This window comes from Daphnia magna, linkage group LG8, assembly GCF_020631705.1.
Source record: "Daphnia magna isolate NIES linkage group LG8, ASM2063170v1.1, whole genome shotgun sequence".
Taxonomy (NCBI): Eukaryota; Metazoa; Arthropoda; class Branchiopoda; order Diplostraca; family Daphniidae; genus Daphnia; species Daphnia magna.
This window is the reverse complement of record NC_059189.1, coordinates 6,020,892-6,034,900: the sequence shown is the minus strand read 5'-3', so window position 1 is coordinate 6,034,900 and position 14,009 is coordinate 6,020,892. Positions and strand designations below refer to the sequence as shown.

The 14,009-nt window shown below is 41.4% G+C and overlaps 2 protein-coding genes, 1 long non-coding RNA gene and 1 pseudogene across 4 annotated transcripts; 2 read left to right on the top strand and 2 right to left on the bottom strand.

Annotated features, from left to right (window-relative positions):
- Positions 1-409: 409 nt before the first annotated feature.
- Positions 410-6,590, bottom strand: LOC123475347 (annotated as a pseudogene).
- LOC123475346 (extensin-2-like) lies at positions 6,289-7,267 on the top strand. Its single transcript, XM_045177942.1, has 3 exons — positions 6,289-6,349; positions 6,486-6,562; positions 6,678-7,267. The coding sequence occupies exons 1-3, from the start codon at positions 6,289-6,291 to the stop codon at positions 7,143-7,145; spliced, it is 606 nt and encodes a 201-aa protein (XP_045033877.1). The 3' UTR covers positions 7,146-7,267.
- Positions 7,268-7,518: 251 nt separating this feature from the next.
- Positions 7,519-10,166, bottom strand: LOC123475415. The gene is made up of 3 exons (XR_006650445.1): positions 9,726-10,166; positions 7,885-8,544; positions 7,519-7,814 (listed from the first exon to the last, which is right to left on the bottom strand). It is a non-coding gene; the product is annotated as an uncharacterized LOC123475415 (long non-coding RNA).
- Positions 10,167-10,493: 327 nt separating this feature from the next.
- LOC123475391 (carboxypeptidase A1-like) lies at positions 10,494-13,958 on the top strand. Of its 2 annotated transcripts, XM_045178024.1 has the most exons (10): positions 11,775-11,934; positions 12,035-12,175; positions 12,243-12,411; positions 12,483-12,686; positions 12,764-12,877; positions 12,982-13,105; positions 13,183-13,232; positions 13,303-13,422; positions 13,494-13,578; positions 13,669-13,958. In XM_045178024.1, exons 1-10 carry the CDS (start codon positions 11,864-11,866, stop codon positions 13,842-13,844), a joined length of 1,254 nt encoding a protein of 417 aa, XP_045033959.1. In that variant the 5' UTR covers positions 11,775-11,863; the 3' UTR covers positions 13,845-13,958. The 2 variants fall into 2 exon arrangements, with proteins under 2 accessions (XP_045033958.1, XP_045033959.1); XM_045178023.1 differs by lacking the exons at positions 12,483-12,686; positions 12,764-12,877; positions 12,982-13,105; ... (2 more) ...; positions 13,494-13,578; positions 13,669-13,958 and adding exons at positions 10,494-10,694; positions 10,770-10,924 and having other exon boundaries at positions 10,992-11,934; positions 12,243-12,324.
- The last annotated feature ends 51 nt before the right edge of the window (positions 13,959-14,009 follow it).

Sequence of the window (14,009 nt, the reverse complement as noted above, 5' to 3'; positions counted from 1 at the left end):
AATATGCCGACATCACCGTCACCAGCCAATCTGATGAACGCAACCTCGATGGCAGCAGCCAATGGAGGTAAGTCAATTTCATTTCTTATCTTATTAAGATGGGGATTAAAAGTACACTTATTAATAAACTTAATTCTTTCAATTCATAGCTACGCCCAGTCTGACTACACCACTCGTGAAGAGTCCCAGGCCCAAAAGAAGATGCAAGGAGTCGCCTACGATTCTTACGGCAAGGCTACCTACGAGGACGTTATGGGAAACACCAACAAGGGATCCTCTTACTGGGTTTCCCCTGAAGGTCAGAAATTCACTTTAACCTGGACCGCTGATGATGCTGGATTCTAGCCCAAAGGTGACCACTTGCCCGTCGCCCCCGTCCATGAATACTCAACACGAGATTACAACGTTCTCAGACCCATTTTACCTCAATTTTGTAGGAGACGTCAATAACATCACAAAAATGCAAATAGGATGGTGTCATTGTAGGGACGACGATTGGGAACACTTGAGGTGCTTCTTGGAACACTCTTCCGCGCCGTTTCTGTTGTCTGTTCACACAAAACGCGTTCGTAGGTTTTGGATTTGTTGTGGGTATGAAAATCAACGCTCTTCAGGACACCAAAGGTTTTTAAATAAACAAAAACTACCTCAATGAGAAAAACCGTTGCACCAAGCAATGTTGTCATGCTTTGGTTGTCTACATCTGCATGCAAGAAAATGGTTTCACCTGCGACATAGCCTGTACGGTCTAGATACAGTGTTACCGTAATAAGTCCAGATCGGCAGCAAAACCAACGAAAAACGGACTTGGTTTTTATTGATTGTGTTGGTAGCTATCAATAAAATTTAAAAGATGGTGATTTTGAAAAATATGTTGTAAATGTGGCGCTGTTGTACTTTTCGTCGCGGTCTGACAACGTCGCCCCGACCTCCTGCGTGAGGGAAGGGCAGTTCGGTCCAGGCGTAGCTCGAGCTCAGGCGTTTTTCGTGTTTGCAACTGAAATACAAACCTAGTTAAAGTCGAACACGGCCGATTGTCGATTTAATTTAACGAAAACGTTCGTTCCCTTTGATCGAGTCAGGTGATTTCGTAACATTTGGTGGCAGCGGCGAGATTTCGGTCCCCAGATAGTTCTGAAAACTGGCTACTGGTACCGGTAGAGAACTCGCGAGAGGACGCCATTTTAGTGAAAGAAGTGATCGAGTGCTCGCTTCCCGTGGCGGCGACGGCGTGGTGACCCCTTGCGAAAACTGATCATCCGACTTTATCAGAAACATCCAACTTGCAGAGGCGGATTTCAACATCCATCGACATTTTCCAGAGGAAAATCTTGTCGCTGAACGTGGCATTTGGGTGCTTGGGAGCGAATTTCATCCCGATTTGCTTGATTTCGTGGCGGATTCTTCCCATCCTTGGCGCCAAACTAACATGGCGGATCGGTGAATAGACATTTCTCGTTGCACTTTTCTTTGTGTGTGAAACAACAGCGGCTGGTGTTGCAGTGGCTGACGTTTATGCGTCGCTACCGCTGACATCCCTGCTGGTTGTGAAGAAGGGCATTTTTGTAAACTAACAACGGCTAGTGTTGCAGTGGCTGACGTTCATGCGTCGCTACCGCTGACATTCCCGTTAGTTGTGCGGAAGGGCAGTCAGGCTCAGGCGAAGCTCGTGTGACGAGCGTTGGAGATTTGTTCGGTTCAGGCAAAGCTCGTGTGACGAGCGTTGGAGAGATTTGTTTGTTTGTTCAGGCGAAGCTCGTGTGACGAGCGTTGGAGATTTGTTCGGTTCAGGCGAAGCTCGTGTGACGAGCGTTGGAGATTTGTTCGGCTCAGGCGAAGCTCGTGTGACGAGCGTTGGAGATTTGTTCCCAATACAAACGTGGTTTAAAAGTCGAAAACGGTCCGATTGTGTTGATTTATTCTGGTAAAAAGACGTTCGTTCACGCTATCCGATTTTGGCAAACGCAACATTTTAGTTGTGCGGAAGGGCATTTTGTTGTTATATAACGGTGGCTGGTGTTGCAGTGGCTGACGTTCTGCGTCGCTACAGCTGACATCCCTACTGGTTGTACGGAAGGAAATTAGATCAATCGTCGAGATTTGTTAGATGCGTCAATGTCGTTGTGAGGTAGGACGGTGTGCGAGGTGTGTGTGTGTCAGAGAAGGGCAGCAGTGCGACGAAAACTGCTTGTGCTTCCCAGAACGTTGTACCAACAGGGGTGTGGAACATTTTCAAGACGCTAAAGAGGAGGTAGAAATTTTACCTGCCGCAATGGATCCGAACGCACTAAACGCTGCATTGGCCGCACTGGCAGCCAACCAACAACTACAACAACAACAGATGCAGCAACATCAGAATTTACTGACGGCCCTGACTAATCGGCTCCTAGCTGTTCCCGCTCCTGGCCCACCCGTCGTTCCGCCGGTGCCAACCGTAGTGGTTCGAGCAGTTTTAGATGTAGATGTAAAATACTCTGGATCTACGGGTGAAAGTATTCAAGATTGGCTGCAAATGGTAAATAGAAAGGCTCTCGCAGAAAACTGGGTTGACGGAGACAAAAGGAGAGCCGCCATTAGTTCACTGTTCGGCAAAGCGCTCACGTGGCAGGAAGAAATAGGAGTGAATTTGATTCAATGGAACGACTGGATTAACGGGATACGTGGAGCCTTCGAATTACAACTGACCGAGAGTCAATGGCAAGCCATGGTGGAAGGACGAAAGCAGCTGCCTGACGAGTCGGGATCCACCTATGTGCTGGACAAAGTTAAGTTATGTCGTCGTCGGGCTGTTCCTCTCACGGATGCGGAACTGATTCCTTTCCTTATTCGAGGACTTCTTCACCCCGGGATACAGTCGGTTATGATGGGAAACCCCCATTTCGGTCAACGCTTTTCTTATCGAGATTCGCCGTCTAGAGAGCATTAGTGATTCGCCGGTCGGCTCAAGTGCTTCAAAAGAGACCGAGAAAATCTACGAAAAGACGCCCGAAAAGACCCGATCTACTGACTCGTTATTCCAGGCCATGGAGGCATTGACGAGTCAAGTGGCTGTTCTGACGCGTACAGTAAACCGTCCATCTTCTCCAGACTTTTTAGGTTAATTTCAACTGTCGTGCCGTTTACTTCTGGTCGTCCGTCTTAATCTAATGGTCGATAACATGCTTCATTTCAAAATTTTGTTTATTCATTTTGTTGTCCGTCTTATCTGTCCGTCTGACTATTTCGAATTGTATGTGTCGGGCCGTCCTTAATTAAGATCCTAGATCTTTCTGTCAGGAAGGGCCGAATGTTGTAAATGTGGCGCTGTTGTACTTTTCGTCGCGGTCTGACAACGTCGCCCCGACCTCCTGCGTGAGGGACGGGCAGTTCGGTCCAGGCGTAGCTCGAGTTCGGGCGTTTTTCGTGTTTGCTCTGAAATACAAACCTAGTTAAAGTCGAACACGGCCGATTGTCGATTTAATTTAACGAAAACGTTCGTTCCCTTTGATCGAGTCAGGTGATTTCGTAACACATATCATGTAGAAATAATTTTACTGCTGCTTTTGGGATTGTATTTAAGTCAACAATGGTTTTGACTGTAAAAGCGAGCACATATTCGTAATTTGGTTTCCATGACGGCTTCAAAACTCCCTAAAGAAAAATATTATTTTTTATGGTATTTTCGAGACATTCCAAAATAATTTTTGAAAAGTAAACTAACAGTGAATGGAATGTAGCAGGTTTCTCCATTTGCTTGACGTGAAGATCTCTTCAAAACTACTTTGATTGAGTATTTGACATGGCCATAGCCAAATTTTTCCAACATCTCAGTTTGAAATGAAGAGGGAATTTTTTTTGGAAGTGCAAACGCAAATGGAAATTGGTGAACTCCACTGACAAGTTCAAATGTTTCTCTGCCTGCAAGTAAAACAATTAATGTATATAAGATAATAAAAATATTGAACATTGCTTGTCACTAAATATATAAATTGATACCTTCATTGGTAATTACAGGAATTTTCAGGTCTAGATAAGTTTCTTCAGCTGAATAGTAAGTCTCACTACTCAATTCATTGAAACAAAATTTTGCATAGCCTTGACATTCCAGGTATATTCCTACCAAAGTTAAAAGTGTAACAATGAGTGAAATTTTAAAAGACATCAATAAAAACCTTTCAGTATTTTACTGCTGACATTTGAGATGTGAACTACTCCAGACACTTCCTCTCCAGGAAAATAAATTCCAACAGGATTGTCTAATTCTATAGTGAGACTTTCTATCCCCATAATGCAGCTTTGGAACCATAACTCAACTTCATTGCAAGCCAGTTTTTCACAAAGATTTTTTTACACAAACAACATATTTGTGAAAACTTGTATAACAACTACCAGTCAGCGTCCGTACCCTTTAACGGCAACAGCTGGTCGTAAGTTTTATAAATAAAAATAGAAAAGCGCCAGTTTCGGCTGCTGGATCAATAGTTTAAATACCTATGGCTGCTCCAATGACAGGAATTAATATAACATATTTCTAAATTCTAAAATTCAGTAAATCAGTAATCTAATATCCCCGAAAACGCTAGTACAATAACATAACGTAGTAGCAAGTTTTCAAAATCAAGCAGTTCCATAAGGAATTCGGTGGAGCTTAAGGTAAAAATGTTAAAATAAAGAAGTACACGTCAGCACTCGGCGGTCATAGATTTGATGGTTTAACCTGAGGTCAGGTAAAGAGCGTACACTGTTATAATGAGGTAGTATTTGCTCTGCCGAAGAAATGGTGTACAATACCTTTGAGCAGCATAGTATTTAATGGCTTGAGTGTAGTATGTTGGAGCGGAGTATATGGTCGTGTAGTATTTGGGCGTTCTGGTCGTGTAGTAGACTAAGTAGTTGGGAGACTCGGTGTAGTAGCTGGGAGCTGCATATGTGGTATAATATTCGAGAGCCTTGGTGCTGTAAGAGGGAGCAGCATACGAGGTGGTGTAGTAGGGCGTAGGGGTTGTGTAGTCTAGTGTCCAGATGAGGACAAACCCATCGGTACCCGCCGATGTAGCCATCGAAAGGGCAAAAGCGAACCGCAGCATGACATCGTAGTCCCCTACAAATTCAAAAATTAAACAGTTCAGTAATCGATCCATACAATGAACTAGTGGGGGAAACATTATAGTTTGTAGGGCTGCTGGAAAATGCAAAAATGAATGAACGACTTTGTCTTACGCATGATTGACAGCCGAATATGCAATATTTCGCCGATGCAATATGTTGCCGACGATGGAGTCAGTTTGAAGGCACCAACGTAACTGGTTTACTTCCACTTCACACGTTCATTTTTATAATACCTACCGCCACCCTGATTCATCGCTTTAGCCCAAAGGCATCTTGAAGTTGAACATTTTCGAATTTCCAGTTTCTTACCCCGCCTCTATTGCACTGTGTGGTGTAGCGAAGATCCTCTCATGCTGCATTTGCAATCGCTATCGTGGGTTTTCCTAGTTTTCCATTGAAAATGTCAAGTAGAAAGTCAATGCTCAAAATTGGGTACTAGCAGCTAGAGTTCATTGTTTGCGCAATTTCACTTGATTGTGAAAAAAAGAAAAGAAAAAAATGGTTGCGCTAAGCTCTTGAATGACATGCTAGTATCCTCCAGACCTGTCACGATGGACCGAATCGTAATAGTACAGCTATTGATCCGATCTATCATGACATCAGCTGATAGCTCTTACCTCTCTATTCAGCCTTGCATTGGAATGGTGGGCCAATCCCATACCAACGCTTGACGTTTCGAGTTGTATTTGCTTACAGACTCTTGGTTACTAGCAATCCCAACATTGGGAGGGTGCCATACCCAGTCATTTCAAGTGCCGCTACACATAGAAATGCACTCAACTCTTATATACCGTGAATTTAGGCACCAAACTACGTTGATAACACAATCGGGCAATTTCCGACATAAATTAACTCCCATTTAAATTCTGAGAAACTATGACGTAATGTCTTAAATGAACATTATCGGGGAAACAGTGTTGAATATCATTTGACTTGACTATAAAACAAATAACTTAATTAAATGTTTAAAATTTCGAATTATTATCTAGCACTCACGATTTAGGGTGTGGCATCACGCATCAACACCGTTAATGACATGCAAGAATCCTCCATATCACCTTGCGGCCGATGTCGACACTAATGGGTTTATGCATTGGCTAAGAGTTATACGAAACGAGAGCGCAAATATTAATCGCCGAGTTCAATTTACTATTAGAGTTCAATATTTAGATTTGTATTTACCCGTATAAGCATTAAGCAATGTCCCTTGTCATTCTATCATTCAATCAGTTACCCGTTGAAAAAGCAACGACAATCTTATGTAGGATCCTTATTGTTTATTTATGACAATTATTGTCAATCCTACGATTCCAGTTAGAGTTTGACATTGCAATGGCATTAAAGGACACGTCCTTCTTTTATTTTTACCATCATAACGTTTTGAATGAAAATTTAAGACAAGAAAATACGTGGCCTTAAATCGCAATTGCCAACGGCCAAAAAGAGAAGGAAATGGGGAAGAGGATGTCATAAGGTAGGCGAAAATAGCAATAAAGGAGGGGTAAGCATCACACAGCACTTGTAATTTTCAATGCCATGGGCTATTGATGGCGTGCACATCAGGCTGACAAAAATTCTTATAAAATGAGGACAAAACTCAATTGGAATCAGTCGAGTGGACTCATCGAACAGTAACGGTAGGAAGGAGAGTGTGGAGATATGCTGCACCATCTTACTACACTGAGGCACCCCAATATTACACCACAAAGGCTGTTGAATACTACACAACTAAAGCCCCGGAGTACTATACCAAGAAAGCTGAATACTACACCACTACTTACGCTGTCCCTGTTTACTACACTGAGGCTCGCAAGTACTATCCGGCTCCGACCTACTACCAAAGTGAAGAGCCACAGTACTACACCACCAAGGCACCTGAATACTACACCACATCATATGCCACTCCTAGCTACTATACAGAGGCTCCAAAATACTACACTACAAAGGCGCCCGAATACTACACCACCACTTATGCGGCTCCCAGCTATTACACTGAGGCTCCAAAGTACTACTCTGCCCCAAGCTACTACACTGAAGCAGCTCCAAAATACTATTAGAGGCCAAGTTTTTTTAAAGCGCTGAACATTTCATCTCCCATATTTATTCGTTCATCACAGTCGTTCTTGAAGTATAACATTAATGTCAAATGATATGTTTCATACAAAAATGTTCTCGTTAACCCTTCGCATTTAACATGTTTCTCTTTATAAAACTTGTGTAAAAAACAAGCGTGTCATGGTGAATCGAGTTTGTTTCACGATAGGCCTATTATAGGCCTACGGAACACCTTTACACCTAGACGTACAGTAGACCCTATGGTAATTCTTGGTTGAGCATGGTTGAGGAAGCATTGGCAAAGACTGTCTACCCGTTGCGTCTTCAACAATGTTAAGGCGGGACACAGGCGAGTTTTCTTCTTCCGATGTTTTCGTTAGAGGAGCAAAACTATCATCACCAGTTTCTTTAAGCTAAGGTTGAACTGAACACAATACTACCAAGACAATTACAGCGAACCTGTAAGAGAGAACAACATGCAATTACTGAAAATTACAGTATATTTCCAATTCACATCAAATAAGAAAGTTAAATTACGTCTGCTGTTTCATTCTAAAGAAAAGATTGATTTCTTGCTGTTCTGCTGTTGCTGAGCTCAACTCGGTAAGTGATAGCAAACATTGGAATACTACCAGGCATTTATACACCTTCCGAGGCAAATGGTACAAGCCCTGCCAAAGGTTGCAATTACTACCTTTAATCTATTGGAAAGTAATAGCTGAGAGGGTTCTAGAAAATCACCTATGGATGTCATCAGGCACTAGCGTAGTTCTCTGAATGATGTTCCACGCACTCCCGATAGCGCGAGGGGAATAATCACAATTCGTAGCAGTTTCCCAAGTAATGAATTCGTATTCTCATTTGTCTAGATTAAAATGCATGTTTTATGCACCCAGCTTTGCTACTAAATATTGTTTTTAAAGCAAGTAATTTATCTCTGCAATATTTTTTGCAACCTGATTGTAACGTTTAGACCCTTAGACCGCCTTAGACGACTAGACAAGAAAACCAAGTCCTGGATTGATCGTTAGGGGTTAACAGAATAAATTTTTAAATTGTACTTGCAGATATCCTGGATGTACCTGATGCCTTGGGATCACTCGGTGTCCGAAGGGAATGCCACCGATGTTATGTTGTCACTGTAAATAAAACATATCCAGCATCATTCTTGTGTTTGCTGAATTATTACCTCATTCGAAGACAAACAAAGGAGTTAAAGAAGGCAATAGTTAAAAACAACAGAAGAATGATGCTGGATTATTGGAGGAATTTATTGGGACTGATTTTTATAAGGAATTTTTCTAATTAAAAATAAAAAGCACCAAATTCGGCTGCCGGATCAATAGTTTTCATACCTGTAGCTGCTCCAATGGCAGAAATGAATTTAACAGATAGGCCTACCTAAGAAAAATTTGAATATCCAAACAGTACTCAGTCGGGCTCGGCCTCAATTACCCGAGACCCTTACTACGAGAAGGTACTAGTAGCGCGAAGCCGAAAAAAGGAGTAAACAAAAAGGGCGCCCTTTTCTGTGTGTCGCGCTAGTACCTTCTGATAGTAAGCCGGAACTCGGACTATCAGTAATTCAATATCTACTAAACGTTCGTACAATGGCACACCATAATAACAAGTTGTCAACATCACGCATCTCACATACGCAAGTCACTGCAGCTTAAGGTAAAAAATTTGAAATGGAGAAGGAGAATAGCATGTTACTTTCAAGTTGCAACCCTCGATTAAATTCAGTATGCAACCAAGGAAAATTCTAAAACGCATATCTACACAATCCCAAGTACATAAAAAACCTAAAAATGGACTTAAAACGAAACTTTAAGCTGAAAATATTTTTTGGCATCTGTCAAGATTCGAACGTTGACATAGCAGATCACCTGGAAAGATATCATTTGCTATCTTCTACCAGAACGTGTTATTAGTTTAATTATTAATGACATTATTACGTTACGTTACGTTGCTTAATTTTATGCACTGCCTTTTGTTTTGTTTTATTAATTTTTAATCTCAAAAGTTGTTAATTTGGCAAAAGTTGATCATCGACCGTAGACTCGCGCCCCAAGTTCAGGTTCCATGTTCCATGTTTCCATGCACATTGCTTCAATCCCTCTAAGCCTCATCTAGGGTCATTGATGATCAACAGACGCCATAACCACTAGGCTATGGACGCCCAACTTAATTTGATTACGCAAAATGTTTTATGTTACTTTCGCAGTGCTCGCCATACATGCTTTCTACTTAAGCACAAAAAGAGAGAGAGAGAGAGATGATAATATTAGTTTCCTGAGTGTTTATTTTTCTTAAAACTGAAAAAAAAAACGAAAATTTGTTTTTTTTTCATTTTTTGTTTGTTTGTTGTTGTTGTTTTTTTAAATTAAATTCAATTTTATAATATTTTTTGTTTGTTTTGTTGATTTTACAGAAGCAACTTAAATTATGTCCATGCATTTTGCCTGCTCCTCTGAGATTTGCTTTCGTTTTTGTACAGCTTTTATATTAGCTGGAGGAACAAAATAGAAGGAGGCTCCAAAAAGGGTTTAAAAAAGAGAATGATAAAAGTTGCTCGTTACCTTTTCCTCATCTCGGTGAAACTAACCCGAACCGCACGACGTAACTAGGGCATCAACTTGTCGTGCTACAACATTGGCTGAACTTCCGTATTGGCAGGATCTACATCCTTATCAAAATTCGAACATCAAAACGTCTAAGCAACAACAACAAAGCCCTTGTTATTTTGGCTGTTACACTGGTCATGTGAACAGAGAGAATGAATTTTCTTCCCCATGGCTTGGCTCTTAGCACTCTTGTTCCAGACGGCTTCAGTACGTCAAATTAGAAACCAATGCCGACCATCTGGATATCACTCGACACAATACGCCCACTGCACCGCCGTACGCATTTGCTGGAGTGCATACGTTCTCCTAGATCAAATTGCAAGATTTTATGAGCTAGATAATTTGCCAATTGCCTTTACAGAATTTTGAGATAAATTGTTTCACAATAACGTAATACTTGACACATTAACCTAAACTTCACCCTGTCGACTGCCGAGCAGAATGTATACTGAGACTGACTAATGCACTCTCCCATAAAACCAACGCTAGGTTTCAAAACTTCTTGATTAATTACATTTTTCAAAGATCTTATTTGAGCAGTTTGTAATTATTTGCCAACATTGTGAAATATTTTATACGTTAATAAATTTTTACAGATGCGAATGAAATAATAAAATATTAAACGTTGTCAACTTGTCATGGCTTTGAACGACATGATAAGTTTATTTCAGTCGTGAGTTTCACACGTGGTCTTGTTGTCTGAAAGGTTGGCGATCAGGGGTTAAGGCACGCTATAAGATGGCTGTAAGCCTTTCATCTCATTTAATGGGTTTCAGTGACGATACCGTTGCGTGTTCCGTTGCCCAAATGGATGAGATTGAAGATCTGAGTACGTGCTCAGTCTGTTTTTCAGAGTATAATAGTGATAAGCGAATCGCCAAGTTTCTCCCTTGTTTCCATACATTTTGCCTGGAGTGCCTTAGGGTAAAAATTTTACCTAATTTTCACTAAATATTGTACCTTTCAACACTTTCTTGTTTTTGTTCTGTGTTTTTATAGTCACTGTCTTCATCCACTGTTATAATAACATGTCCTCTATGTCGGAACACATTTACATGCAACAATGGTGTGGATAACCTTCCGTCCAACATGTATGCCCTTCATATTGCCAAAATGTCCAACAAAGCTGAGAGAGCTAAACAGTTGCAAAGATTGTAAGCCTCTATTGCTTTATTCTTGCACTTGATGGATCCTAACTAATAACTCTAAATGTTTTAACAGGTTGGAATGCTGGTGCCTGTCCTGCGAGTCAGTTGCCAAATTGTCTTGCTATTTCAGCAACCCAAAACATTCTCTTGTATCCATAAGAGGTAGCACTATGAAAGAAGATGAAGATCTTCAAAAACTGATCAAAGACATCCCTTTAAAAAAATCATTGGCTATTAAAAAGCATAAACAAGTGCAAGCCCATCTGAACTCCTTAATGGAATTGTTGAAACAAGTTGAAGTTGGCCTTAAAGACCAGCTAATGAAAAATGATCTTCATCTAGCGGGAATAATGTCTTTGGATGAAAAACTTGCTTTTGCTCAAGAGAATAAAGATATGACTGTTGCAGCTGTTAGGGAAACTGTCAATTTCCAGTGCGACGAATCATTGGCAGAAGTGGCAAATATCGCCGAATATTACGAATTACAGAAAAGGATTAGAATCATTTTGAATCTTCGAAATTCAGAAAATCAAGTCATCCCAACATTTTCTTTATTCGAAGATGGTTTTTACAGCAACTGGTCAACAGCGGAAAACTTGTCTACCACAGATCGAAATCTTATGCTTGTATCGCATCTGGTCTTCACAATCTTGAAGCGATGGAAGATTGCTTTGAAAGTAAAATTACCTCCGGGTTCAATGTTTACAGCAGTCAGCTTATCTTCTATCGAAAATCGACATTCTCCACCACAGCTACCAACTGTCACCGCACCCTCTACGTCTTCCAGTGTGCCGTCAACTACGATATCACCTAGTGTTGTCGAACAATCACTCAATAAACCTTCAAATTCAAATTTAGCATGGGGTCCAGCTCCCACGATCAGACAGCGTCCGTTTGTTCCATCGTTATTGTCGTTTGGAATTCGTGCTGCATCACGCCGAGAAAATGAAGATTCATGTTCAGATCTTCTGTGCCTTGTTTTCGCTTGCCATCGCCACCAAAGTCGACTACTCGGGGTATGTATATGTCTATTTAATAGGCTTCACCTTTACTTGCCCATTCCTGTCCTTAATCAATTGAGATCTGAAACGAATCGATATATATTTTCTAAATAAGGCATATGGTAATTCGAGTAGTCCCGCAGACAGAGGAGCAGGTGAAATTTTTAAGCGCTTTGGAATCAAGCAGCTCTATCGATTTCTGGACACGCTCAGTCGCCGCTAATCGATTCACCGACATTCACGTCAGTCCCGAATCGTATGTAGCGTTAGATTTCTCAATATTTGAAGCGTCTTAATGCAAAACAAAATTCATTGAATTATAGATACAATCGTGTTGCACGAGCTTTGCTTGAACATGGCATGAACCACAAAATTCATATTGCTAACCTGGGCGTATTGGGAAAAGAAGAACAGCAGAGCATCGCTCTTCGCCGAGCACTTGCCAGTAACAACAAGGCCATCGACGTGGAAAACTATCACACCTACGAGGAGGTGAATTGTATTTTCTAAAGTCTCCTATGCATATTCATTTGGTGTTAAGCATCAATTGTGATTCTAAATAGATCATGGCTTACTTGGCCGATTTGGCTAGCACCAACCCATTGGTATCTACATTGGTAGCAGGTACCAGTGTCGAAGGCCGTCAAATCGTTCAGGCGACCATCAGTAGCGATCGTTCTGCTAACAAACCGATTGCTTGGTTTGATTGCATCATTCACGCCAGGGAATGGATCACTGCGGCTACTTGCGTCTGGATCATCGATACGGTAGGCCTATATAATAGCTATTGTCACATGCAGTACGTTTGTATTTATCAATGGATTATTGTTTTGCGTATACGTAGATCACCAGTGGATATGCTGGAACTGACGCCGAGATCACTGCGCTCGTTGATCAATACGACTGGAAGTTTGTGCCTGTTGCTAATCCGGACGGCTACGCCAACAGCTGGAGCAATGTAAGGAAAGCTTTATCGTAGTAACTTTTTGGGGTTAAATGATTTAAAATTAAGAGACCGTTGACCTGTTGCTAAACATTTCCTAACCTGATGCCAACAAACAGGACAGATTGTGGCGAAAAAATCGTGCGATTAACAGTGGCTCTGCCTGCGTCGGTGTTGATCTCAATCGCAACTTCCCGTCTGGTTTTGGTGGGGAAGGATCCTCCAACCTACCTTGCTCAGAGAGTAAGCTCTACGTCATTGAATTTATCCTATAATATTTCACTATTAATTGTGTACTCCTACACTGTCCGTCGTTATAGCCCATCATGGAGTTTCAGCCTTGTCCGAGCCGGAGTCTCAGACTTTGGACGTACGTATACCCAGTTTCTTCTTCCCGTTGATCGAGCAACAAGTTCATTATTCAAATTTCAATTTTAAAGGCTCTAATTGCTGCTGATCGTGGAAGGGTCAAGGCAGCCATTTCTATGCATTCCTACTCCCAACTCTGGCTATCATCGTACTCTTATTCAAGTGCTCTGCCGGTCGAGTACCCTGAAATGGTGTAACAGAACACATCCAACCTATTTATTGAAAAGGATTTCAATCTATTTTTAAATATTCCTTCTTCCAGATGAATGCCATGAAAGCAGGCGTTGATGCACTCGTTGCTACTTATGGAACCCCTTACGAATACGGTAGCACAGGCACCGTCCTTTGTAAGTCAGACATCTGCAGCACTGAAACTAATTCCCTTTTCCACTTTACTCGTGTTCAATTTGTAACAATTTTCGTTGCCTATTTAACAGACATCGCATCGGGCACTACTACGGATCATTATTATGAAAACGAAGGCGTTGTCCATTCGTACACGATTGAGCTCCGCGATAAAGGACGGTACGGATTTCAACTGCCGGCATCACAAATTGTATCGACGGCCACTGAAACCTGGAACGGAATCAAGGCGTTCATGAATGCTATTTAATTGACAAAAGGAGCAAAACTGTTGGACGGTGTTGAGTTGAACGAATGCGACATTGGAAATTGAGGCTTATGCAATAAAAGATTTAATCGGGAAATAATATACTCTGAAATCGAATGTAGCGAGTTTTGTTATTGTTATCGTTTAGACTATGAAACCAATGTGACA

Coding starts and splice junctions, on each gene's coding strand:
- LOC123475391 (XM_045178023.1), top strand. CDS start 10,509: ATGGCTGTAAGCCTTTCATCTCATTTAATGGGTTTCAGTGACGATACC. Junction 10,925..10,991: donor GCTAAACAGTTGCAAAGATT/GTAAGCCTCTAT, acceptor ATGTTTTAACAG/GTTGGAATGCTGGTGCCTGT. Junction 11,935..12,034: donor ACCAAAGTCGACTACTCGGG/GTATGTATATGT, acceptor TTTCTAAATAAG/GCATATGGTAATTCGAGTAG.
- LOC123475346 (XM_045177942.1), top strand. CDS start 6,289: ATGTCCCTTGTCATTCTATCATTCAATCAGTTACCCGTTGAAAAAGCA. Junction 6,350..6,485: donor AAAAGCAACGACAATCTTAT/GTAGGATCCTTA, acceptor TGAAAATTTAAG/ACAAGAAAATACGTGGCCTT. Junction 6,563..6,677: donor GGGGAAGAGGATGTCATAAG/GTAGGCGAAAAT, acceptor TTATAAAATGAG/GACAAAACTCAATTGGAATC.